The 27,667-nt window shown below is 44.7% G+C and overlaps 1 protein-coding gene across 3 annotated transcripts in view; it reads right to left on the bottom strand.

The window, feature by feature from the left end:
* The window catches only part of SETD5 (SET domain containing 5), a 64,960-nt gene that overhangs the window by 21,098 nt on the left and 16,195 nt on the right, over window positions 1–27,667 (bottom strand). Inside the window, exons 2-15 of one of the 3 annotated variants that reach the window (XM_040568920.1) lie at window positions 20,213–20,387; window positions 16,449–16,554; window positions 15,393–15,604; window positions 15,014–15,072; window positions 14,424–14,611; window positions 13,357–13,395; window positions 11,579–11,821; window positions 6,141–6,289; window positions 5,713–5,830; window positions 5,182–5,291; window positions 4,650–4,896; window positions 4,367–4,447; window positions 2,018–2,281; window positions 807–1,127 (exon numbers count right to left, since the gene is read on the bottom strand). In XM_040568920.1, the coding sequence (XP_040424854.1) occupies window positions 807–1,127; window positions 2,018–2,281; window positions 4,367–4,447; window positions 4,650–4,896; window positions 5,182–5,291; window positions 5,713–5,830; window positions 6,141–6,289; window positions 11,579–11,821; window positions 13,357–13,395; window positions 14,424–14,611; window positions 15,014–15,072; window positions 15,393–15,604; window positions 16,449–16,554; window positions 20,213–20,283 (2,208 nt within the window). In that variant the 5' untranslated portion in view covers window positions 20,284–20,387. Of the gene's footprint in view, window positions 1–806; window positions 1,128–2,017; window positions 2,282–4,366; window positions 4,448–4,649; window positions 4,897–5,181; window positions 5,292–5,712; window positions 5,831–6,140; window positions 6,290–11,578; window positions 11,822–13,356; window positions 13,396–14,423; window positions 14,612–15,013; window positions 15,073–15,392; window positions 15,627–16,448; window positions 16,555–20,212; window positions 20,388–27,667 lie in introns of those variants that run through there. The other 2 variants (XM_040568919.1, XM_040568921.1) reach the window with 2 other exon arrangements.

Below are 27,667 nucleotides of genomic sequence, written 5' to 3'. Positions count from 1 at the left end.
TCGGGCCAGTGATCTGAAAGTTGCTGATACTTCAGACCTCTCTCCAATGGCTCCCAACCTGTTCTAATGAACATCTTTTCCTCTGGGCCCCAAAGCTAATGCTCTGTTCCACACCATCAGCATCTAGTCCTTAAATGCTGGCTACCCCACCAGATTTGTTACAACCGCCTTTGCATGCTGCAGACAAAAACTCTTCCTAGCTCACTACACATAGGTCCAAACCCATCAGCTCTCTCCATCTTTCTCTTAGTACCCTGTTCTCTTGCAGAAACAATAAACGGCTTGTTCTCCTCACTACGCCCCTTTCCCAGGCATCTCTCATCTCTAATTGCCCTCAATACCAGTACTTAAAAGCAGTACTGCTTTTTGCTTTCCTCACCCAGGGCTCACCCTCCATCACGCAACTCCTTATGACACCAAGCCCTTCTCTCCCAGGACCCCTCAGGCTGCAGGGGTTTCCTCCCCACATATACGAAGGTGAATAATTTGTCTCTTTATAGCCTTTTTGCTGTACCCAACAGCGAGACCCTTCCTATTGCACCTCTGCCACCCTGTTGGTATCTAAGTTCTATGCTGATTTACTGTATTGACCAGGCAGTTTCTTTTTGATCTTTCTTTCTACAGTGCTGAACAGCCAGATTCTAACACGTGATGAGAGCTCTTAGACACTATAAGAGAAATAATAAAGCAAACCTTACATCAGGTCATGTATGTTAAAGAACTGCTTCACCTGAGCCAACTTCTCCCCAGTGACCACACAAAACCTCTTTTTCCTCTCTGCAGTTTGAGCACTTGATCATATTTACCTTTTTAGTTTTGGGGTACTTCACTGCAGCCCGATTAGACTGAGATCCCGCAGCCATGATAACAGTTGGGTCAGATCCCACCGACTGTCTGCCTTCTCCTGGACCTTCTACATTGCTGATATCTGTTGTGGTTACCAAGCTGGCAGTGCTTCCTTCCTCTGGGACAGCCTGTACAAGTTCAGCTTGCTGGGAACTGGCTTGTTTCTGCCTTCTCAGTCTTTGTGCTGAACTGGTCCGGTATCGGGAGAAGCGACTTTTTGGTCGGGGCCTGGAGGGTTTTGCTGGAGCTGGCTTAGTAACTGTTTTTTCTGGGACAGCATCCTACAACATAAATTGTCATTAGTCCAAGCACCATCAGGAGTCTTCCTTTTCTCTGCATATAGGATTAAGGCCCGGGATTTATTTATTGACATTATCTGACCCACAAAATCTGGTTGGACCCTATTTGTATGGGCTCATAAGATGGCTCTGGGGACCTTTTTAAAAGACTGGCACATTATCATTTTATCTGCTGTGTTCTTAAAGCATCAATCAGAATATTTGTCTTAGGTAAGACAGCAGCAGGAAGCAACTTGCTATTTGTCTCAAGGTAACTAGGCTCACTCCTGATCTGAGCTGACATGCATCATTCTAGGCAAGTATCTGTGCTCTGCCACATAATGGGAATACATGCAATGAAAATAGACCAAAAAAAAAACCAAAAAAACAACACCCTCCTCAATTACTGCAGCTATACCTCCATCTTAAGGTCCTATCAGTACAGAACAGGTAGTCTAGTCTCTCAGCCCACTATATGGGGCCCACTGGGTGAAGGAGCTGGGCTTAATCCACCCAGAGAACAGGGGCACCTAAGAGCAGCCTTACTACATCCAAACTGAGGCCATCAAGAAAACGCAGCCAGGCTCTTGGCAGCAGTGCAGGGTTGGAAGATGAGACAACGTACATACATTCAAAAACATAGAAGGCAAGTTTTTCAGCATGAGAACAGTCCTGAACTGAAGAGGCTTCCCAGAGAGGCTGTGCAATCTTTGTCCTTGGAGGTATTAAAGAAAAGACAGGGTAAAACCCTGGCCAACCTTCTCTAACCTCACAGCCACACTGCCTGAAGCAGAATGGACTAGAGACCCCCAAAGTTTCTCCCAACCCAAACAATCAGACATGCTGCGTATGAGCTTGGTACAAGCTATTAAACAGTCCTATCTTCATCTTACCGCTACTTGTGAAGACCGCCGTGTGTTCACCCCAGTACTGCTGGTACTGTTAGAAATGCTTGGAGCAGCAGCACTCAGTGCTGAACTTCCATCCTCCGTTTCGGGAGTCTCTGTTTTTATTTCCTCCAGCTCAGGAGCCTCAGAATTGACGCTGAGTTCAGCATCGGTGCTGTTCCGGTCTGATGGCTGCTCTCGTCTCCTCTTTCTCTTTTCCAGGTTTTCAAACATGTGCATGATGGCTTCTACCTTCCTCTCTTCCCGGGACTAGAACACATGAAAGTAAATTTAAGTTAGCACTGTAAATCACGCACATAGAGAAGAGGACGCAAGAGCAGAGATGGGATGCAGCACAGCTGGGAGAACGACTGCCAAACAGCAGTGACACAAGAGCCAGATAGGGGACAGAAACAGTGTTGTTTTTTTTAAATTGAATTTTTCAACATGGCAAATTTCCCAGAATACCAACAACATAATCATGTGTTCATAGAGTAACTAGAAGAACTAACATTGTTCTTAAATAGGCCCACTTAGATACTACTGAGTTGTATTTATACAATAGCCACAAGGAAACATGTAATTTTGAAGAACTAAAATCCTTGAAGAAGAATAAGGAGAGTAAAAAGGTGACCTGGAAACAAATGGAGCTACTTGCTAATGAACAAGCGTTAGAAATAAACATAAGCCAGAGGCAACAGAAGTAAGTGAATCAGTAATTTGCAGCAAGTATAACACCACTGTGCAAACTGTCAGGAGATCACCCAGCTCAAAAATAAAAGCTTTTGTCCAAGCAGCTTACACAGTGGATAATAATAACAGAACATGAGAGGCAGAGAGGAAAAAGAAGGTATTTATTAGGTAAACAAATGACAGGAAATCTTATCATCTAGCTGTGTCAGAAATAATTGTTAATTACGCATGTAAAAGGCCCAGTATAATAATGCTGCAGTGACTGGCAGACAAGCTGAATCAAGCCGATTTTAAGGAGTGGGATGAGGTGCCTTCTAGGAATTGTCATGGGGGGATAAGCGTCTTAAAGCACACAGCAGTACTCTATCACAGCAGCCTGGCCATTACAGTTTGTTCCAAAAATATTCAACACACACAAAAACAAATTTTAAAAATCGTGGAAACTACAGATACAGGTATTTACCCAGTGCCAAATATAGAAAACTGAATCTCATTAAAGGAGATTAACTGGTGACACACATACAGCAACAGGGCTTACAAGCTCGTGGGAAACTAACACTTCACTTTGAGAGATTTCTTGAACTATACTGTCCCAGAAAGAGACCAGATTCCTTGCATTAAAAATAAAATCTTCCCTCCAGGGTTACGGCCAGTGTGACGGAAGACTACTTTTATTCAAATTCCAGCAGAAACTAACTGCTTTATCTTGCCCCTTCTAAGAAATCCATGAGATAATCCAAAGATATCTCTGTTAGATGGCCCTGGGCTCTGCTATTTGCTGTACCACCTTAACAATTAAAGCATTCTCAGGAAATTTCCACACAGAAGATCCTCTCTCTGATCAGAGAAAGCGCAATGGTTAGGGTATTTGGTGAACAAAGAAAAGGCTCCTAGCTCTGATACATTTGCTGCCTGGTAGAAAGATGGAAGCACTTTTTCTTCATTGCTTTTTTTTTTTAATAAAAAACAAAAATAATAGTCCCTTCTTGGCTTTCTTATATTCTACATTATCAAAGATCCTAGAGCACTAAAATATTTTGATCAAGACAACAATGACAATTTGGGAACACAAAGGGACTTCCTAATAAAGAATATAGGAAATTTCCCTGACTTGTGCCAATAGTGCTGTCGGTAGCCTTCTCCTCTTATCAAGTTTTGCCACTTTATCCTACACCCTTCCCTCATGGCAACGTGTCTGCACAACCATTTAGTCAACCCATACGTGGAACAGATACAGGTTAACAAACCTAACCCAGCAAAGTGGGTCAAGGTTCTGGATCATCATATGGCTCCATAAATTCTTGTGCTGGTAAAATGAAGGGCACTACAGGCACATAAGGGTGCAATTACCTTTTTTGAACCTGGTGCTGATTGTCTTCTTAAAGGTATGCGTTAGGCTATAAAATAGCCCTGAAACTAACAGTTAAACCTTTCAACCAGGAAAGGAATCTGTCCTGCACCTTCTCATCTGCAGTGCCCTAACATAAATCTCCTGTGTGGAGTCAAACCCTTCCCCCTCTCCCCCCTTTTTTTTTTTAAATCGAATTACTGATGACCACTGACAGCTGGAATTTGTGCTGGAACAAGTGAAATGACCAACCAGACCTGTTGGTCACTGCATGAAGCAAGTGCTACGGGAATGATAAACACAGAGGTACTTGCCCGTCGGCTGTGGACCAAGGCTCCCTGTTCATCTACAGACTCCTCTTTCTCCCCTTCTTGTTTCTCCTCTTTATCTGCCACCTAAAAGAAAAGCCCAGAATTACTATGGCAAACAAAAAATGATACTCTTTTACAGTTTTCAAGATTCTTATGGTAAAATAAGGTGTTAAAGGTTTAAAAAAGGCCTATTGCAGTTTCTGTTCTGAGGACACCAGTGCTGTAGTGGTTCAGATTCCACAACACTGAACAACAACAAAAATTGACGAAGTATCTGGTGTTTTACCTCATTGTCACTGACCGCTGCAGGTCCCTCTGGAACTTCCTCTGTTTGTTGACTGCTGTTCTCATCCGATGCAATGCCCTGCTGTTCCATTTCTAGTTCCTTTCGACGGGCTTTCCGCCGGCGTGTTTCTGCCCCAATCAGCGTGCCTAAAACAGGTGGAGGTAGGTGTTCTGCAGCATTTGGGCTACGTTTCTGCACAGGGCAATTCCGGTTCCCCTTGTGACACGCACAGTCCACTTTATAGTTGCTGCTCCAAAACACAAACATAATTCGTGTCACTCTTCATTTCTCAACCCTTGTACAGAGACATTCAATGCATCTCCTACTAAACATCTCACCACGTGCCAAAGCAAGGACAGCAGGCTACCTTATGGCCTCTATTGTAGAATATGCCAGCAGAACTGGACAGAATAGCCGGAAAATGCAATTCAGTAGAAAACGGAGCAAAATGTAGAATGCGAGGAAAGGGCTGGAGGAAGATGTCCAGTCCAGGAGGGCAGTGGAGAGCTCCTGGGCGAGGTGAAGGACTCACCAGATGTTGTACTCATAGTCAAAGGCGATGGTAACCTCTGTGTCCTTGGCAATGGTGGCAACAGCATAGATGCACAGGTGGATCATCCCATCAGCAATCACATGACGAACCTTGTTAAACAAAGCAGAGAGAAACTAACATCTCCACAAGTTGCACTTCTTATTTCCAAGAGGGAAGCCTCCTTCTGTAAAGTAGCTCTTATCTACTACATGAATAATTATCCTAAAAATCTCCACAGGGAAAAGCCTGTTTCACTGCTCTTACCCTGTGCTTTTGCACTTACACTTCCTACCACCTGCTTACCCTATCATTCTGCAGCCAGAGGAAAGCAATGAAAGAAACATTTCCCTTCAAAAAAACTCGTTCCCAACTTTCTTCTGATCTCTAATTCCAAGTATAAACCATCAAACAAGCAAGAGATGCAGAGAATTTACACTTTTTACTGCATTCTAAGTTTGAATATTCAAGAGAGTGCAATAAATTTATGTAAAACTTATCTGCAATTACGGTGATGGTGAAGAGAGAATTTACCTCTGCATTTGGAGTGCAGGAACGCCTGATGAACCTGGCATCATTACCAAAGGTGCGGGCATCAACGCACATTTCAACGCCATTGAACTTGGAGTAGAACAGCACAAAGGGATATGGCCTGGAGAAGTAACAGAACGTCTCAATCCCAAAATACCCAATTTCCCATGGCAGTTATAACAGGAAACAGTGCTTCCAACAGTACTACTGCTCTGGAGGCTTATGCATTTCCATGAGCAGAATTGAACAGATTTACTTCAGAGGGTTTTGGTCCGCAAGCAGAGCATCAAGCTGAGGCTGTGTATTTGATTTTACTTTTTTACGGATGGCACAGCTGACAAGGGCCCTGTAAGCGTGCATTATCCCATAGAGACTCTAGTCTCTCTGTGCCATGATGCTCTCTCATACTAATCAATTCATAGTACTCTTACTTTTTGAAGAAATGCCCATTGACCTCGAATTGCTGTCGTAACATAACCTTCCCTCGATACTCAATTATAAGGGTATCTAGTGCCAAGTCTCTCGCTGCCCTCAGGATCTTCCGGTGCTTCTGAACCCGAGTCACCCTTCCCAGCTGCAGCTGTAACAAAAAACAGAACAAAATATGAGCGCTAAAACCAAAGGCCTGTAACTCAAGGAGAGTATCTTGCCTGCATGAAAATAAAAATTAATCTAGTAGCAGCACCCAGGAACTCTGCACATACACCCGGTGAATATATTGTTTATCCTGTAACAGTTTAGCAATAACCAATGACCTTGATAATACTTATCAAGAACAAAGAGTATTCATTCCTCTCCTTCAACAGTAAGTCTCAGAAACCCATCAGACCAAGCATTTTAGTCTTGCAGCTAGGAGGTATAACCAGACCTGTCAGTTGCCGCTAATAGGGAACTGCTCTGCAATTATGGCCACTTTAACAGCCAGAATAACTCAAATCTTCCCTAAATTGTGGGTTGTCACACACTCAGAGGAAAAACAGAAGCTTTTCCTTCTGCAGGGGATGGTAATTCTAGCTAATAAGCCAAAGACTTGAGCTGTCAATTTCCATCTCCATCCAGAATCTTCTCTTCATCTTCCTGTTCAACCAGTGCTGGGGATTTTTTTTTTTTAACATGAAGAAATACATTTTTAAGCAGATATTGACAGTTTGCTGAATCTCCTTCATGTTCAAGCCTATTACGATGGATTTTCACAAGATGTCTTGACAGCATGAAACCACACTATTCTTTAAGCACAGACATGCAAAAAAGAGGTTTTTATGGCATAATGGAGGGGATATTATAAGCACTGCAACACAGAAAAGATTTCTTCCATAAAAATAAAGTACTTTTCCTGCTTAACAGGTTGAATCTCTCTGCACAAAAAATTTGGGTAATTTTGCAAATTAAGTGAAGATGGCTGACTGCCTCACTACAAGAGCTGTGCCTGCTCCTTCCTAAGCATGATATTCACTGTTCATAAGGGCAGTTTTTGATACTTTTCTGGGCTGAATTGAGGCATAAGTGTTCTTGCTTCAGCAATAATGACATTCATCTATCTAATTAGAAGTAAAACACATAATTTTGTTAAAAGAAAGCTCCCAAGTTTTCCTGATGAAGCCCTCTAGCTGGGAACAGCTACTGAGCAATCTGCTCATCTGGATAAAAATCCCACTGGCTTAAGAAAGGGCTCTATCAGGACAATGGCAGAATGACGATGTTCTAACCTCATAAAAATAAAGTTAATGCCCTAAGGCAGCACTCAGTACTGAGAAGCAAATGAAACCCTCCATACTGACCATGTTGAGAGCACTGAACCACATACTTTACCCTTCTCTTTTGTTAAAATCTTACATGTGTTCTGAATAAATGTCTTAGAGAGGAAGGAATCTTTCATTGTTTTAATACATTATACTGCAGATCTTGGATCAGCCAGTAAAGTAAGATCTATTAGTCGACTTCTCTCAGGTTCAGGATAAAAATAGCTTTATAAAAATATTCATTTGAAACCTATGCAGATGGAGTAATGGTCTTGCTATTCCATCCAGATCTCCTTGTAGAGATATATCCAGCGCTACATTTATCATGCCTACAGGGTGTATCTCTTGCAAACAATTCTATACCACTGTATCTGCAGGCAATTGGAAAAACCTGAATGTATTAGAGGCTCTGAGAAGCCTTGCACAGTGTCGTATCCTGGATCCTGATAGGAGCACACAGAGCATTCCCCAAGTCCAGAGAAACCCACTGAGCTGACATAAAAGAGACCCACACAATTTTACAACCAAGAAGTCACACTGCTAGCCCTGATTTGCGATCAACAGCCTCGTGACATGAGTGAAAGATAAGATGGTTTGCATTGCTGAGAACAGCAGCATTCTGTGGCCAAATCATTTTAAGAACACTGGATCCACTTTGCATTATCCAACTGTAGCAACAGAGTAAACAAATGGAACCAGATTTGTTAGCGTGTGACGGAAGGAGATAAGGAAGAAGTACCTGAAGGTAGCAGACAAAACTAGAACCGAGACACAAGCCTGCCTCCTGTCGAACAGCTTTGTTCCTATACCACCCCTAGTTCCTCATTGAAGGTGGCTCTATGCAGGAGGGACAGACCAGATGCCCTGCAGTGTTTACTTCTGACCTAAATTATTCTACAACTCTACCAATTTTTCTTAGAATCTTTCAGAAACGTGAATAGATCTGGGAGCCTCCATTCTTGCCTTTGGCCCATGACTGATTTGTGCTACTGGTCACCTGATGCTGGTAAACAGCTCGGAGAACACAAGTGGGATGAGGTAGGGTGCTGGAAGGAAAAAAGAAAGCCCACGGAGGAAAGAGAATCGCTGCATCTGTAGAACTTCACAATTATCTGACTTTGGTACGACAGGAATGATCTCACAGCATTTCTGATAAGATCCTAGCTCAGCTTGTTTTTCGTTCTCTGAATTTAGAAATATGAAAAGGATTAGCTGCCATGCTTTCATGTGTGAAAAGAACAAATGAATTTATTCACGTCACAGGCTAGGGATTGCTGACTGGTAATCAGACAAAACTGTTCTGATATTTTTGCAGAGCAACATCTGCATTAATACTCAGTGGCTTTACTTTATAAAGGCTCTTCACTTCAGTATGTGAAGTCAATCAGAGGTTTGAGCTCAAGTCAGCAACTATCGGAAGCAACAAAGGGCAAATACTGACCCTGGGTTTGCTCTGGCAACAGCAGGCAGAAAAGTGCTTCAGCACGTTCAAATAATTAAGCATCTGATCACTAAGTTGTTTTTACACAAAACACCAAACAGCCTCAGGTTTGCACAAATTTCCCTTTGCATCTTTTGGATATTTGAGAATTGTCTTAGAATCACAGAATCATAGAATATCCCGAGTTGGAAGGGACCCATAAGGATCATCGAGTCCAACTCCTGGCACCGCACAGGTCTGCCCAAAAGTTTAGACCATGTGACTAAGTGCACGGTCCAATCTCTTCTTAAATTCAGACAGGCTTGGTGCAGCGACTACTTCACTGGGGAGCCTGTTCCAGTGTGCGACCACCCTCTCGGTGAAGAACCTCTTCCTGATGTCCAGCCTAAACTTCCCCTGCCTCAGCTTCACACCGTTCCCACGGGTCCTGTCACTGGTGATAACAGAGAATAGGTCATCTGCCTCTCCACTCCCTCTCGCGAGGAAGTTGTAGACCACTTGTCCAGACCACTCCAACGACCAAAATCCCATATCCTGCATCAAACTTCTTAACACACCTCTTCCTACTCCTAGTTTGGGGAAGCTTCTCTCCCCCCTCCCTTTTTTTTTCTCCTCCCTAAGAGTACATGGGCTACATTTGCATCATTGTTTACCTAAGCTAAATGAACTGAGAGAGCACACAAGGTATACATGACATTTTATTTTTACTCCTTTCTAGTTTCTCCAGAGTCTTCATGGCCAAGCAGAGCAGCCATGATACCCATCTTCTACACACAGCTGCTACCCGCATATTGACACCACCACCCTACTTTATTTTTTTTCCTAAAATACCTATTTCCTCATCACCCAAAAAAAAGCTATTTTCATGTCCAGTAATGACATTCGGTTAAATGACAGCTGATGCAAACTGAGAAACCTTCTCAGTTTACCTAACAGAGATGAGACAAATGAGTGGAACAAAAATATAAAGCACAGGATGAGAGACCATGTACTCCTGCTGGTCACTCCACACCTGTGACAGACATCTGCTGAGCAGAGAGAACAAGGATGTAAGGGCTGAGAAGCAGCAGCAGCCCAGGATAGCCACCTGAATCTTCCTCAGTATCCAAGAGCTATTACATAGCCACCAAGTCCCTTTACACTTCCCTGGCATGTGGAATGATAGCTACCTATATACAGCTTGTAACTTGTACAGAGTAACTGCAGCTCCCTGTGAAGGTTTTGCAACTTTATCTTTTTATTTCTTTGGAATATATTGCATTTGTAGTCTTCTGATTTGCAATGCTGGTCACTTTTCCCTGTGGGAAAACCTAGATCTGTATAGGGGAGGGAGAGGGCAAGTGAGCATGACAAGAACAAACACACTTATGTATGGTGTCATTTATAATCATCTGTCCTGCTGTACTCTGTGAAAGTGACCAAAAAAACCCCAAAAAGCCTGTTTTATTATTTATTTCAGGACTTTTCCTAAAATTCATGTGAAGGAGATAGCTGACTTTACCTTTAAGACTCAGAAAATATTAAAACTTCAAGAGAAGCAGAATGTTTCCCTCCCTGTACTTCCTCACAGTTGTTCCACTTAGGAAGCCCACTCACATAGCCATGTAGAAAGGTTATACCTCCTCTCCCCCAAGTTTTATTACTGTAGAACTAGAGGCAAGACTGGAAGGAAGTTGGGTCCAAAGTCCTCATTCTGCACTCTCCCTTACTGGCAATATCTGTGCTCTGCCTGCTGTGCTTCACCTAGATGAAAGCAGAGGGAAAGGTGGGAGGGAACACATGAACTTCACAGGGAGCTGAGTCACCTGATATAAACAAGAATGATTCAAGCACAAACATATACCTGATAGTCAGGTTTCTGACTGTGCTCCCCTTCTACAGAAGAGGTGCCCCACATCTGGTTGTGAAGCCCATCCTTTTCAATTCCACCTATCTCCATTCCTCCCGGACAAGGAGGCCCCACGATGCCTGAACTGACTGGGAATGCTGCTCCCTGTTCAATAAGCATGGATCAGATGAAGTATCAGCTCAGAACAGTGGGAAGGAGGATGGATACCACACAAACACATCCTTTTGTTGTTTCTCCTTGTCTACACACGCTCCATAAAGCTGGCAAGACCCTAATCACTGCACGTCTCAGAAGAGACTGAATTACACAGAGACAGTTCCCTAAAATCAAATTGTAATCATGCAGTATTTGAAAGCCACCAGAGGTCCAAGTAATCACCCAAAACTCTGACATAATGTTGAAAAGCTTCTTTAAAATAGCTTCACATGCAACATCAACAACAACAACAACAACAGACAGGAAGCCTCAGTTGGAAAGTAGGAAGTTTCCCATTTCCAGGAAGTGGGAAAGTGAGAGATCTGGTTCTGCCTCAAGCCATTCGACCACCAAAAGTAGTTATGGTAAAATACCTGTGAATCTTACCACAGAACTGTACAAAATGTCCCCAGCCTAGTAACACAGATTCAGAAACATTTGCATTCAACCAAATGAAGACCCAAAGTAGGTCTCATGTCTTGGTAGTGGTATTTCTTCTGTTTCCTTTCATATCAGATCTATACCTATTGGTCTGAAATTACACCTTGACCAGCTGCTATATTCCTGCTCACTCATGCCCACACCCTAAGCCTAGAAACCAGAGGATCTGATCTACCCCACTTCTTCTGTCACATCAGTTCTTACCTGCATCTGGGACCCAATTACAGTATTATTGCAGGCCAACTCTGTTTTGTTGATTGTGTCTAGCATAGCAGTTTTGCCCACGTATTCTTTATTAGAGTTTAGATGACGCTCCAACAAGTTCTGCACATCAGCGCTGTACTGGTTAGTAAAGGCTTCTTCATACTGATCTGTCCAGAGTCGTATTCGATTCTCCCACCCTTCAGCTGTGTTTTCATCCAAGGCATGTGCTTCAGAAGGGGAGTTCTGCACCAAACAGCAAAGGGTGAATGGCTAGCATACAACGGGAAAAATCTATCCACAGTGTGCTCAGCATATGAATATGCTACAGAAAAGGGAAACCCACTCCAAGCTATGAAAGCACTGGTTACGAGGACACCTTTTTCAGAACCTCTGTCCTCTATAAACATTGTACAACAGTGCCACTTGGGAATCTACACACAATTCTGTGAAGGACTAAGACCCCTTGAGAGTTGGTACTTGGCACTGTTACATACAAGAAAATTAAGCTAGCACTTGGCCAGAAAGAGTTCTTTTTAAGTCAATTTGGAAAAACAATTAAGCAGATTAAAAAAGCACAGGAACAGAACATCAAATGCAAATAAATCTCATGCAAGCTTGTCTTACATTCAACCCACTCACGTCCAACAAAATGCTAGATGATGCTGATTGTATCTCAATCTTTGCAGTGACTGATACCAAAATACTTCTAAAACCTTCAAGCTAAATGGTCACCAGGGTTTCAAGAAACTGAATGTACAGCGTAAGCTAATACCCAGAAGGTTAAAACTGCAAGTCCTAAGCAGCATAAAGAAGAGAGGTTGAAATCAGGTAATCCATTTATACCATCTTGTAAGGGAGGGGAAAAAAGCTGGTAGAAAAAAAAAAAAGGTGCTTCATTCTTTATTTAACAATAATTTAAATAATTGAACAAATAATATTCCAGAGGTCAACAACTTAACTGGCTTTTAGGACTGAGACATATGAGACACTGAATTAGTAGTGACCAGAACCACTGAAAAACGATCATTACTTTCATCATACATATTACAAGCACAAAAATTACATGCATTTTTATCCTCTTCCGGTACTTGGGTACTATGGAGACAGGTGCACACACCACAAAATCATCCTTTTTCCTCTGAGCCACCTGCTAAGAGCCACAGCACCACGGTTAGATAGAACTGATGGACCTTTAAAACAACTCTTGTGCTTGTAGGGAAGTTTAGCTCCCCCTTTTTTGTCAAATAAGCTTTCTATCATATAGCCAAACCTACCAGTAATGCAAAAAGAAATAAATACATCATTCCATTCATCCCTACATAATAGGATGTGGATAGAAGCAAGGCAACATTGCTAGGGACTCCAACACTAAACTTGAGCTACTTAAAGACGCCCAAGCTTAAAATATCTTTGATGCAATCAAATGATAACTGACCTCACAAGAGAGTGGCCACAACCAGTTCTACATCCTTACATCAAACATCTCACTCCCAGGTGTCATGAATCAGTCTTATCTCTTGGAACAGGATGGCATTACAGAAAGTAATGAGCTATCTGAAGCAAAAGCAAGGTTCAAGGGGTAATTCCTGTGATAACCTTTTGAGCAGGCCTGCTTTTAGTGCACAGAAAGGCTTAGGATTATTCTCAGGCAGGTAGCACAATCAGAAATTTCCCAGGCGAACCAAGAGAAGCACAAAATTACAAGGAAAAAAAAACAAACACACAACACAACAGCAACTCACACACCACCGTCACAGAGCCTTCTCAGTTCCACTCACCTTCATTCTCAGAGACTTCCGTGAGCCCTCTCGAAAAGCCTGTCCCCGGAACAAGGAGAGAAAAAAATATTTTATAACCTTTTCTCAGAATTAGTGCCCCAGAATGGTAATAGATCTTATGCAACCGACCAACCCTTAACAACAGATGGCAAGAATTACAGGAAGACCTACACAAGAAGAAATGGACATGAACAAAAACGATTCTGCAATGCAAATCCAATGAAAACTGCAAAAAAAGCTTGACAACCAGGATTTCAGAACTGAAAAGCCTGCCTCATGCTTAGTATAAAATCTCAAGATCAAAACCCAACCCGTCCTGACTGACCCCACTTGCTTTGACAGAAGAAAGGGCTAACAGAATCAAACTGGTTCACAAGATACTTGGAGACCTCACAAGGCTCCTGCTTCCAGTCTTTTATTTAATTAGTGCCTACCAGAACAACTTCAAGGGAAACCTCAACCTGGGGAAAATCATGGTAAAGCTAGCAAATGATGGGAAAGAACCAGCTGCTCACTCCCTCATGCTCCAATACAGACAATTTAAAATTATTTCAGTCCCCAAACCCTCACACACAAGACAGTAAAGCCATCCCTCAGCAAATGCTCATTACTACCTACATAGTTCTCCACGCAGGCACTATCTCTGTCCCTGAAGAACAGTGCCAAGAAGCATTGCAGCCCAGATTCCTAACATAATCTCCTAAGAAATGCCACGTTCGTTCCATTTTTCATTCCATTCACAAGCTGCTTCTTTGCCACAAGCAGGCAGACTCCAGGAGCTATTTCCCCAAATCCTAATACAGAATGGAAAATATGCGAGCTCAAGCCTCTGAGCACGAATGGACAGTGTTGGGAAAATAAGGGTGGAGTTCCAGTAAGGTCATTTTAAAACTAAGAGCCACATACTCTAGCAGGTCACACATTTAAGGAGTCACATTATTACACCAGGGAGAGCAATTCCTGACAGGACAAGTTTCTTGTTTATTCCCAGCTTGTGATCCTGCTCTTAACAGAATTCCACATAGCATATGAAAGGAACTACAGCAGCCTCGTCTCATTCCACATACCTTGATCTTTTTGGCCTTTGGAGCAGTGCGAGCTTTTTCTGTACTCCTCTTCCTCTTCTTCGGTTTGTTTCTACGGACGCGGTTGACAGTCAGCGTGATGCTTGTAGGGGTGTGCTGAGTAGCTGTGTACAGCACCGTAGAGGGAGACAGTTCTTCATCCCAGCTCTCAGTTGCACTGCTGTCCCCACCTATAGAGTGGAGTGTTTCATTAGCAACCTTATAATTCACCCCACAGAGAACAGCCCACCCCTACGTCTACTTTCACCGAGGTGACTTGACAATACACAGCTCATCCCTGAGAAAACTGTACCACTTCAGTTTTCCCTCCCAAACTGGGAACAGGTCTCCCACACTCCTGATATTTCAAAGAATAGCACTGATGAATATTTTACTTTTTTGTTCACAAGATAACCTGATTTCCCCAAGAGCTAACTGAGGTGAGGCAGAAGGAGTGAAAAAAATCCCAGTGGTTGGTAGGTACAGAACATTAGCAGGCACTGATTACAACTAGATGATTGCATCAGCCAAAAAGAAAGGCCTTGCAGAAAGAAAGCAAAAGTCACCATTATCAGAACTACAAACTCACTCACCTGACACGTTGTCCTGCTTCCGGCGGCGGAGTCTGATCACCTTCCCCCTGCTCATTCCTCTGCCAAACGAGAATGCACAATTGAAGCTGGTTTGTAGGAGTAAAGTCACTTGAAATTCAACAGGATGTCACAAGATGCGTGCCCTCAGTGGGGCCCAGGATGATAAGAACATCGATTTAACATCCTCATCTCCACTCCTGGTGCCACCAACACTTGTCAGGCTGACAACGCAAAGGAGGAGGGTCAATACTAGGTAAAGCACTGGGAAGAACGCTCCAGCTAGCAAAAGGGTGTGTGTCCCACAGCCCAAACGTGACAAAGCTTGGCTTGAGAAGTCAACACGAGGAGCAGTCCAGATCTGCACTGCACCAAAGCTTACCTGCACTTTTCGCACTTGAGGAGGAAACCATCTTGGGAGACACTGCAGTGGCACCAAGTGGGAATTGATTCTCCTTCTGAGGAGCTCTCACTGTCCCCGGAGTTCTCCTCATCAGGTGAGTGCAAGCCGTTCAGTTCTGCGCGAGGTATAATGGTCTGGACAGGAGGGGAGGCTGGCGGTGTTGGAGGAGGAGGGGCTCCGTAATTATGATCCTGAAAACGAGTATTGGCAGTACTACTTTTAATGTGAAGATATGATGCCTAGAAACTTCCCAGGTTATTACTTAACAACCGTTGTAAAACAATAAACTGAATTCCTCAACCTACCAAGAAGGTAAAGCTCTGAAGGAGGTGAATGGTTTACTTCACGAATTACATTCGCCAATGAATTAAATTCAAAACCTAGGAAAGTCACCAGGCTACTTCAACATTAACCGTTGCTCTGCTAATCATCTGAGATGACATCAGTGGTCAAACACCAGAACAGGTTGTCCAGACACGTTGTGAAGTCTCTGTCTGCTGAGATATTCAAAACCCAACTGGACACAGTTCTGGGCAATCTGCTCCAGCTGACTCTGCCTAAGCAGGGGGGTTGGACTACCCAGTCCCAAAAGGTCCCTTCCAACCTCAGTGATTCTGTGACATCCTGTTCATCCCAGAGTTTCAAACCTTCCTGACTGTTCCTTATTTCTCACAGTTATAAGATATCAATGTAAAGACCTGTGTGGTTGAAACAAGCATAAATAATATACAATAAACCAAACAGGGCATAAAATTACTGCCAGAAAAATATTATATATTCATATATAGTCACTTCATTCAGTTAAAAAAAAAATCTATCACCTAGAACACTAATAAAGCTTGCTACAAAGTATGCAAGCCTTCAACAAATAATAAACACATAAATGCAAAATGTATGGCACAACTCAGCCGTAACTCAGCGTTCCCTAATAAATAAGCCAAATCTCCTGAAGCTTAACAGGCAAAGCTATGGAACAAGGAGAAAAAGAGCAAAGCAGACAGTAAAGAGCTGATTCACTGCAGAGAGAGTACTCACTGCGTAAGGCAGCCCGCGATAGCTGTGTTTCTGGGTGGCCCCATAGCCGTGGCTGGAGTACACATTCTTCTCACTGACAGCTGGACTAGCTTCCACAGACTCTGGGCTGCAGAAAGGGCCAGAAGTAAAACCCATCAATAGAACATCATTTTTAGTGCCAGTATTTCACAGCTCTTTTCTATTCAACACGTGAGCTCCAAATGAAGAAACTTTGTGAAATCGAGGTGTTCTATGTGCTTCACCAGGCACTGTGTGTGCCAACGTTGCACAGGATGAACCTGCTTTCAACAGAGGGAAGCAACTGAGTAAGGGCCACCCTGCATAACTCCTCTTACATAAAACTGGGTCTCAATCTGAGAAGTTAAAAAAATAATTAAGAAACACATATGAAGCTCAATTTCCTTATGGTTAAGGAAGTTGGGTATAGTTTGGCATTCATATCTGAACTCAGCCAGCTTAATCTCAAAGCCACCGAACAGTACTGTCATGTTATCTACACAACAGCTTATTTCCAATAGCAGCTAAGCGGCTTTCCTGCATCTGCGCTCGTTTCTCTCTCTCTCTCTCAGATACTAATTGTTAGCCGAGTCCAACGTCCCAAGATAAAGCCTGCACGAAACCTGCAGCTGTCCCGACAGCAACCGCTGGGAGCTGGAGATTCCTGCTACAAAGGGGCTACAAAATTCATGACCTGGACAGACACCGGCCACAGGCAAATCGGATTTACCCTGTTCTTTCTACACAGCAACATAGTGTGCAATGTGCTCAATAAGAAATTTGTTGCTGAGGTACAATGCACTCTTCCACCACACGGTGGTGAAAAAAAACAGCTCAAAATGAAAGGTATATCCTCAGCAGAAAGCTGCAGAAACCCTACTCAGAGAAGGGACAGCTGCAATTCAATGCAGGGAATATTAGATAATGAAGCTACGGACAGAACACCAGCAAGGCAACGCACCACCTATTAGGAGCTTTCCCCCAAGCAGGAGATGGACATCAGCAAACCTCTGCAGAGGACAGAAGCAGGACCCATACCAGAATACAGCAGAATATTACTGAATCACATCTGCAGCTGAAATCCTCTTCAAAATTACAGCAGGTAGCTGAGCAAGCAGGAAAGAAAAATGCAGGAAGGGAAAACTTTACCTTGGACTTGTGCTGCTCTGGTGAGATCTCGGAGGATTCTCAGAGGGTCTTAGGTTGGCAACGGGAATCAAGCAGCACTCAAAAACTACAGGCCAGTGGTCACGCGTGGGGGAGCGTTTAGGCACCACCCAAGAAAAATAACCCCTGTGCCCTTTGGACTTCCTATTAGCACTTGAAATCTCTGCTGCAGTGCAGTTTGCCCCACCCTGCCACTAAACCTGCTACACGCTAACACCGACTTCCCGGGCTCCCTCCTTCTGGAGCGAGGTAGACCCGTCTTTCCAACAGGAAGGAGCAGTGATTTAGTGTACAAAGAACTGCAGAAAGCCTTTAACCTGCGTAAATCCCACTTCTCTAGCTCAGAACCGAGATGCATGACATCATAAATTCAGCTGGTTTTTCACGTAGCTGCACTCAGCTGAACGGGCAGAGGCAGAGACACAGGCGGTGACACCTCTCCGAGGACACGCTCCCTAACAAAAGGCAGGATGCAGAGCTTGAGCTCGGCACATGATCCAGCCTCGCTGGATCTTCACAACAACAGCCCTTCAGGATTTCCAGACTGGTCCAGACTTAAATCCATTCAGGTTTAATTTATTTTCAGAAGAAATATTAGAAGGGAAAGAGTCTAAACAGCAGATCTGTCCTCTGCCCAAGTCACTCACATTCACACAGCCAGCCTGGAATACCAGCAGCGCTGCCACAGGCACTAAAAGCACTAACAATACAACTTCAGGACTGTTGGTGCAACCGTGTCCAGGGGCAACAACGCTGGGGCCCTGCTTCCTCACCAGCAACCCTCCAAGGAGCTTCAACGACTTCCAACATGCAAAAGTGCTCTGCAGCCTCCTTATCGCCCTCTGAGATCACCAAACACAAACATCTTTCAGCATTTTCACTTCCCCTCTGGCATCAGAGGCCAGAGGAGGATGCTAAAGCTCAGCCTTAAGAGGGCCAGCTAGTTTCCTTTTACCTTCCCATTCTTTCATGATGCACATCTTTGAAATCCCTTCTAAGAGACAAGAAGCTCAGGTAGCACAGATATCACGCCTCAGACTTGTAGAATTTCAAAGGAGAAGTGGAGGATAGCCTTAACTTTGAACAGACTCACGAAGGACACTTCAGCAGTAAAGTAACAGTGCCTCAATGCAAAGCCAGGAGAATAAAGTCCTGGCATTCCCACTTCTTAGAAAACGGAGAGAGAAGCCAATTCAGAAATCTTCAAAAGCCTTTTTCAAAGAACTCCAGCCTAGCCTCAAGTTGGACCTACAAATTTCTTACAGCCAGTGGAAAAAATGCTTTGCAGAGGATTTATAGACAGTCTTTTGATATTTAAATTTTACAAGGGACTTGCATAGATATATCCCACTCAGCTCTGAAAGCAAAGCACATAGTACACGAGCAAACTATTTAGCACTCTTTCTCCTGCCATAAATAGTTTAAAATTCCTGGATGTTGAGTCTTTAAAGTGCTGGTGTGGGAGAAGCATGTGACAAGCAGTACTGAATATTAAGTCTTGAAAATGAAAGATCAGATACCCATTGCAGATGAGTGACCTACTAGATTTTTGACTCCTCATTTAAAACAGTCTGTAAAAATATGGACTTTGTGGTGGAATGAAGCCTCACAAAGAAGAATGCCTACAATGGGGCCAGTGCCAAGACAGATGAAAAAGAGCATTAGCAGTCTTGCAGGGAGTGCGACTGTGTAGTCAGACTGTGTGTATTTAAATCAGGGCAAGATGGAAGGGCAAAACAATGATTCATAGCCTAGCCCACTGCTCTTACAGCTCAAAATTAGCAGTCTGGAGCATTATCTGCTCTATAGTGATCAATCTGACATGCAGGTATTTGCACAGCAGGTACCTGTAAATAATACATGGGGGAAATGGATCTGCAAAAAGTCCTTTAAAAAAAAATTTAAAAAAGGAATTGCTACGGAAAAATAGATGCTACAGTCCATACTTGAAATAATAACCCTTTTTGTGGTAGCCCTTCCTCTTGTCCCCAGTGAAAACACAGTACTCACTCGAGTTAACACCATTCTAACAAGCATTCTAAGAAAAGATCACAACATATTTTCAGGATTTGAAATGTTCCTGACTTCTACAAAGGCAGAGTCCTGTGATGGGAACCCTGAAGGTCTGCACACCTAGCTGCACTTCTCGGAACATGCTCAAGGGCAGAACAACACACATGAAGGTGTCTATGCAGACTGATGCTGTTGTACATCTCCGGCCAAGCTCCGCACTGCTCCAGAAATCAGTCACGTAAGCACTGGTACTGAGTCTGAGCTAGCAGGTTCTGCTGAGAGGGAAGCCCAACATACTGAGCTCTCATTTACAACAGCTTTTGAAATGGAGCTGGCTTGTACCTCACCAACATCAAGTGCAAATGCACTACCACATGCAATTGCACACAGACTTCCTAACCAAGCTGATACAAAAGCAGTGTTGAGTGCCTCATACTCTTAGAACTTTCCTTAGAACTTACCAATTTCCACAAAACCACCTTTGTTAAACATTCAAAACCATCTCAGAGCCAGTGGACCAGCACCGGCCCTGACCCCGAGGCAGCCCTCAGCCACCCTCCCCTGCTCCTCCACAGGGTAACACTCACTCCGATCCTGCGGCCATGTCGGAGTAGGACGTATCTGGTGTGGTGACTCCCAGAGGGATTGCAATGCTCATGACGCCCGTCGGGGATCACGGAGTCCAGAGGGCAGCGACCGGCCGCTCCGAGGGCGGAGAGGAGCCGCAGAGCCTCGGCCAACACGTCACGGACATGGGGAAACCTGCCGGGCAGAAACAAAGCATTGAACCTCCATTATGGGTACGAGGTCTCCCCCACATGCCCCCAGAGAAGGCTTTCAGCAAAAGATGAGCAGAAATGAGACTTACAGCAAGCGGCACGCTGCATGTGCTTTATTTTCACACCTGGGACCAGGGAAGAGGGGGCAGAGGCAGATGGTGGTGTTTTTATTCCCCACAGCCTTGGACTGACACACAGTGATCTGCTCTGCCACAAAGCCAATAACGATAACCCCCACAACTAAACTTAGCACTAATTACCAGAGAAGCACCCTCCTAGCTCCTTCTGCACGTGAGCAGCAGCTGTCACCTATCACCCGCAGCCCTCCATCAGCATTCCCTCACTCCTTCCCCAAACAAGCCGCAGCCACGGCCCGCTCGTGGCGAACGAGGAGGCAGAACGGGCGGCGAGGCTGTGCCACAGTGGGGCAGGCAAGGCCGGCAGCGAGGCCCTGAGCTGCCACCGATGGCAGTAAGCCCCACGGGGTCCCTGCAGTCCTCTCCCCACGGCTGGGCCACGTCAGGCTCCGGGCAGCGGGTGAGTCACGGCGGCAGCGGGCAGCCTCCGCCCAGCCTCCTGCGGCCCTCACCGCGGGCAGTGAGGCCTCAGAGCTCCCTGGTTGCAGCCGTGGGCAAGGGGCTTCTCACTGGAACCGCCCTGCCGCTGTCCACACACACACCAGAAATGCCAAAAGCCTCCCTCCAAGGGCAAATGAAGTGAAAGTTGGCAAGTGGAGGTGCCGCACATTGTATTGCCTTTCCCTTCTGTCTTAAAAGGCAGGCCACTTGTCTTATCACTGGGATAGATTTTCCTTTTTCAGCATGTATCCCTAGGAGAAACCTCTTCCTGATCATACGACAGGCATACGGCGAACTACAGACGCGGCACGTAATGATTTCCAAGTGATCCGTGGCAACTCCCTGTTATGCCCCAAAGCGACCGCCTCAAGGGTAGGAGGGCAGACAAAAAAAACAGAGCAGGACAAGCCCACAGGCAGCCCGAGCCTGAGACAGCTCAGGTGTCCTTGAGTGCATTTTCTGGATGAAAAATAATCATAAAAAAGTCCCTTTCAGGACTGTCTCACCCCTTCTTGTGCTTGTGACAGAACTGCAATTTCTGCACTGACACCAAACGAGAAATTGTGCTGCTGAAATGCAGCTAGGAGCTATAGACACGGATCCTGCTTCAACCCGGAGTCACGTAACACTGGCTAAAGGTTAAAAGAAAAGGAGGGACAGGTTTCATAGCATCTAGAGTACCCTTTCCTTCTAAGGGACATAGAAACATTTAAAAAAGGAAATAAAATAAAAAAGTACTATTTTTTTAAATACTCACTCAGGTTTCTTTACTCTATTGATCTCTTGCCTTTGCCATGACTGTCCCCAGCTGGCAGCAGCCTGAGATTTAATCAGGACAAATTCCAGCTCCTGCCTACTTGTGACTCAGCAGGACCGAAGGGTTTCAGGCGCGGTCTCTGGACCCGAGATTCACAGGACACCATGTCAGCCCTGGGGTAAGCGGGACAAGTTCTGGGTCACTTCTCAGAGGAAACCCTCCCACCACCACCGCTGCAAATAGCAGGCCGTTTCGGCCCAACAGCAACTCCCACTTTTGGGAAAGAGCTCTGGAGAACCACGAAATACCAAACAAAAAGGTTAGACAAGGCGAATTCCAGTTCAATTGCTTTTGTGTTGATCCAGCAGGACTTGCCCAACAATCGCCAGCTCTCAGATTTTGCTGTTTGTCACTGCTGTTTTCTGTGTACTTTCAACTCTGACAATGTAACATTCAAAATGAATCGCTGAGACAAATTCGAAGTGCTGTCCAAGACCACACCACCTTCAGGCTAGATTACAGTGTGGTCTTCATGAAGCTTGCCCTGGGAACACCCAAAACATCAGCCTGCACAGAAAACAGGGGTTGAGATCAAAACGTTCGCTCATGGCACTGGTTAATTCCCTGTATAGACAATCCCCAAACTCCTCCCTGCCTCCTATCCCAAAAAATATACAGCTGGACAGGAGAAAAAATGCAGGGAGTTCTCTCCAGTGCCACTGGAAGATTTCCTAAAATTTGAAATCTTAATGCAAATGTAGTGAGCTTCAGACCACGGCACAAACCTCTCTCTCTCGTGATACAACTCTTCTCAAAATCAAATGGAAACAGGAATTTTGATGGCCTAGCAAGTAAATAATGCTTAACCAGTTTTGAAAATGCAGTGTTTAAAGATGTACTTTCCCCCATGCTACACTCCTGCCTCCTTAACCAGTCACACCAGTATAAAGACACCTGGTCTTCCCCAGCATCATCACAACAGCTGAGATGAGCATCCATCCACCTGCAACGCGACCACAGCTTCATGGTCCCCGACTCGCCCAGCACAGGTCACACTCCAAGGGACTCACCCACCGCCTTCACACCAAAATCACAAACAGCTGCCTTAGCTAAAATGCAAATATATGCTATTCAATTATTTCAGGTAACATCCTGTATCGACAGAAAGGACTGTAATAAATCCAAGCTGGCCAAGCAAAGGTTAGGTAACACCTGCTCGAACAGTAAATTTAATTTTCGAAACTGTTTAGGATGCAACAGCAGCGGCACTGCACTGGCTCCCTTCCACAAACGCTGCCCTCCGTGTTACAAATCAAACAGACACAGAAAATTTACTGCTGGAAACTTTTCTCGCCACTCGTGTTGCTGAGAGGCTGTTGTCGAAATCTGTGGGACATGTAACATAAATGTGAAGTGATTCAATTACCATTCTGCAGAGGTCCTGCTTCCAAACATCGCGTCACCCAGTGGCACCCAAACACGAGGGCAGTCCACCCGAACCGCAGCAAGCACCGCCTGTTTGTTCCAGCACACCTACAAGCCCCATGTCAAGGGCAGATACTCACAGAAGGGCAAGCACCTTTAGTGCAAACAGAATCAGATCAAGGGCTTTTGCCAGTTTAAAACAGCCAGCTCAAAAAAAAAGCATCAAATTCCCAGAATTTCAGACATGCTGTTCCATAAGGACACCTACACAGAGGCAGAGCAGACAAATCTGTAAGACTTTTAACTCCAATTTATTCTGTTTTACCTGAATTGTGCCTCAGTCTATTAATAAAAATGCTTAGCTCTGCTCTGGAAACAAGCTGGATTCGCTAAGCAGCAAGGAAAGACTGAGCTAATTAAATTAAAAAAAAAAAGTATTAACAGAAGTATTTGCCATTATCATATTTTTTATATGTAAGTATCTATATGCAAACAGAAATGCTTCTATTTATAAATTTGTTTCACAGCTCACTTGTTCTCTGGGATCTGGAGAACCATGACAAAAGCACCAACAAGCTCTTAGAACAACATTTAAAAATCGTTAAGTGTGTCAAAATGCAACAACCCAGTGAGACTCGATCTGCTCACCATGCTGCACAAGAGCTGGAGTCAAGGATCAGGAAAGGCGACAGAGCTGCCTTTACAGCACAGGTCATCTCCCTCAGCTTTTGGTATCCACCGACTGATGCATCAGTCAGGCTGTTCCTTACAAGATACGAAATCATACTGATGATTCCCAACCCTGTAAAGCACCTTACGGAAAAGCTGGAAGCCATCTCAATGTGTGTCTACAAATACACCTACTTAGCTAAAGTCAGCGCGATAAAGCAGTTCAGCTATGGCCACGTAAGCCATGTTTAAAACTGAGGTACAAGCAAGCTAAACTGATTTTGATAAAACTCGGTAAACAGCTGAAAACTGAAAATCCTTTGATCAAATTCATTTAAACTGGGTTTAAGATATTGTAAGAGATTTTCATCATGTCCACCCATGGGATTCCATCATTTTATCTGACTCAGAAAACATCGGTTTTAGTTAACCTCGTCTGCAAACTACACCCTAAGGGACCGTCAGTGGTGACAGTGAGCAAGTGAAAGAAATTAAACCGTCAAGCAAGAAATTACAAAATGCATACTCAAGTGTTCTCAGCCACTGACCTGGGACTGGGGAAGATTCCTCAGAAAAGCAGAAAGAATAACCTCAAAACTTTGCTGCTGATTCAGCAGTCAAGAAGTTGTGCAAAACCCCTTTGTTTTGCAGACAAAAAAATAGCCCGAGCTTTTCTTTTGGAATCATTAAGGATATCAGGTATTATGATAAGAAATAAAAGAAAATTATAATAAGAGATAAAGGAAGGGCAGATCAGACTTTGCTTCCAGAAACACCTTCTGCAGGACAACTCAACCGCATTCCATACAGTCCAGTACAGTCAGGAGGCAGAGGCTCGAGACAAGGGCTTATATGGATTTTCGTAAAACACCTCATTGGCACCGTTAAACCTTACTGGAAAGTTTAATTCACATTGATTTGAAATTGGCTGAAGATTCACACAGAAGGATAATTCCATAAACAAATACATATCAAATTAGAAAGGGGAAGCAAATTACAGAGTAGCAGTGATCCGTGGCAGACCAAATTATTCTGAGGTGTGCTTACATGAAGAGGTGGCAGGCAGACACCAGGTAGCTCTGCCTGTGCCCCACGCTGATGAGCACAGACCTAGCTCCATTTGCGTGGCCTGCACACACGGTCCGCTGAGCAGGATGGTGAGAAAGATGATGTTTTAAAGGAGCAACAACCTCAATGTAAAGGAAAGGACCATCACAGTAGAAAAGTTTATATCAAAGTCCTCATACCCTTTGTTTTAAGAAAGCTTCACAAGACAACGCTTTGAAAATCTAGCAGTCTCCATGAAATGCTAGAATCTCAAAAATGTTAATCACCAAAATAAAACTTTTAAAAAATAGCAACAGATAAAAAAACTCAAGAGACAGAAGTACTTCTAGGCCCATTTCTGTGCTAAAAACATTGCATTAAATTGCCTCTACCCCAAAGCGTAACAAGTCATTGGTGAAGATGACAAATTCTTCAAACGCTGAAGTATTTGAAATGATATTGTCAAAAATGAAATAAAGGTGAACCCCTGAAAATGCTTTTATTTTTGCAAATACTATTTTCTATTCTTTCCTGAAAGATCCATAGCAATGGAAGATGAAAAGAAAGGTCTACCATAAATAAGACTCCACAGGTAAATGAAAATAGAAAAGAGGAGAAAAAAAGCCTCAGTTCTACAAGCATCTGACTTGGGATGGTAGCAGGGGAAGAAGGCTTCAGCAAGAGGAACACGTCCTGACTGCTGTGCTGGTTCTACAATCTGAGGTTGTCGCTCTCTTTTCCCACAGAGTGAAGGGGAACAGGCAAATGTCTGTGTGTCACAAAAATAAGAAAACACAAACAAAAAGGTTCAGAACTCATATTTTGAGATAAAGGGCTTGACAACTAACCTCCAGTGAATCCAGCTGTGGCAGTGACTGCTGCGACTGTCCCCTCTAAGCCTTTGCCAAAACAGCTGGCAGGAAGGAAATGTTGCCATGTCTCATCGAGCGCAGTTGACACCAAGAACACGGGACTAAAAGCAGAAGCAGGTAAAATACAGATTCCCCTTTAGATATGGTTATAAGGGCAATACATTTCTGCAACAGAGCAGAGCAGACAACGAGGAACAGCAGTACTGGAAAGTACCACTGCTGTCTGCCGCACCTTGTCCATACAAGTCCTACATTTTGAGATTGAATTTAAGAGGCCTGCCTATGCCAGAAAATGGCTATGGTTAAAATAAGATTCGAGGTTAATTTAAATAACATAACACCGGTTTAATCCTAGCAGACCAGAGTATTTCTTTGTTCTAGCTTTTGTTGCTTGTGAACGTAATAGCAAGCACGTGAATGGCTGTATCTGCATAACTAGTCAAACTTTCCTAAGTAGACGAGCCCTAAATTAAAAAGGCTGTCAGACACCCCCCAAGGATAAATAACTGGAGACCTTGAATTTGTGTTATGAAGGGATTTTAGAGAAAATCCTATACCACATGCAAGGTCAGAGGGAAGCAGAGCAATAAAGGGCAATAACTAGGCCCGGATCCAAACTGAGGGAATTACAGTTCCCACGAGAATCCGGCCGGTCCCCGCAGCCGCGGGAAGTCGCTGAATATAGGAGGAGAATCAGCAGAATTTACTGGCAGGCAGCGGAGGCCAGAAGCTGCAACCAGTGGCAGGCTGACCACAAACAAGTTGCCAAGGAGTAGGATTGCAGCCTCCCGTCCCAGAATTGGAAAAGATTTCTCCGTAATCCCACTAAATACTCTCTGCCTCGCAAGCCTGGCTGTACGTCCTTTATACATCTATTTAAGGCCTCCACGTGATGCCGGCTGCCTGCCCGGCCACTCCCCGCCAGGGCGAACAAAACGGCTCCAGAGGAGCCCGCAGCCGGGCTCAGCGGGCAGACGTTGCATCAGCCAGGTGTGCAGGAAGCAGGGGGATAAAGCGGCGATTTACGGAGGGCTTCCCAGAGCCGGGCCGCTTCAGGAATACCGCGGAAAGGCCGACAGGAAGGAGCACGCCGCTTCGCACACAGAACAAGCTTCATCGGCTTCAGAAAGCCTTTGTGCTGGGGCTCCGGGGCTGGCCTTCCTCCCAGAGATGATGCAACACCGAGGCACAGGGTCTGCGCCAGAGAAAACTATTCACAGGCGAGGCAGATGGCAGCGTGGCTGGAGGATCCCGGATCGCGACGCACCGGGGCCCAGTCCGAGCCCCGGCCTCCCTCAGCTCGCCGGGAATCCTCCATTTCACGCTGCCACCCCTCGCTCCCACCACCACCGCCGCAGCTTCAGGGGGAAGCAGGACCATACGACATCCAGAACCCTGTCAAAGAGCACTTTAATGTGGTGGAAAAATCACAGTTCATCCAATGGTCTGTTTGAGAACGAGGAAGGGGAGAAACTGAGCCCCTAGCCTCACAAGGGCCTGCTGGGGATCCTCTCACCACCGCAGGCTGTGCCCCCAGCAGGCAGGGCAGCCCACCACACCAAAGCAGCCTGGCCATCACAGACCCCTCACAGGGTCGAGGTTCAATCCTCCTCTCCAGCACCAGGCCGGTTCTGAGGTCCCCCTCCCTCCCTCCCAGTCACCAAGTGCCCTCCCGGCTCCAGTCTGCGCTGGGCTTTGTGACCAGCAAGTTTCACAGCGTTGCACCTGGGCCTGAGATCATGCAAATACATTTTTCCCCGAATTGGAAGGAAGTTATTCGAGGCTTATGTAACGCTCATTTGCTGCGCTCTAACAAACAGCAATTTGTTTAGCAGGCTTTGAGTGGGAAACTCGGCTAGGGGAAGATCTGCAGCCTGCACTGCACACAGCGAGATGGTCAAATCCAATTGCTAAT

This window comes from Cygnus olor, chromosome 10 (genome assembly GCF_009769625.2).
Source record: "Cygnus olor isolate bCygOlo1 chromosome 10, bCygOlo1.pri.v2, whole genome shotgun sequence".
NCBI lineage: Eukaryota > Metazoa > Chordata > Aves > Anseriformes > Anatidae > Cygnus > Cygnus olor.
Note: the sequence above shows the minus strand (reverse complement) of the source record. Positions and strands in the feature narration are given on the sequence as shown.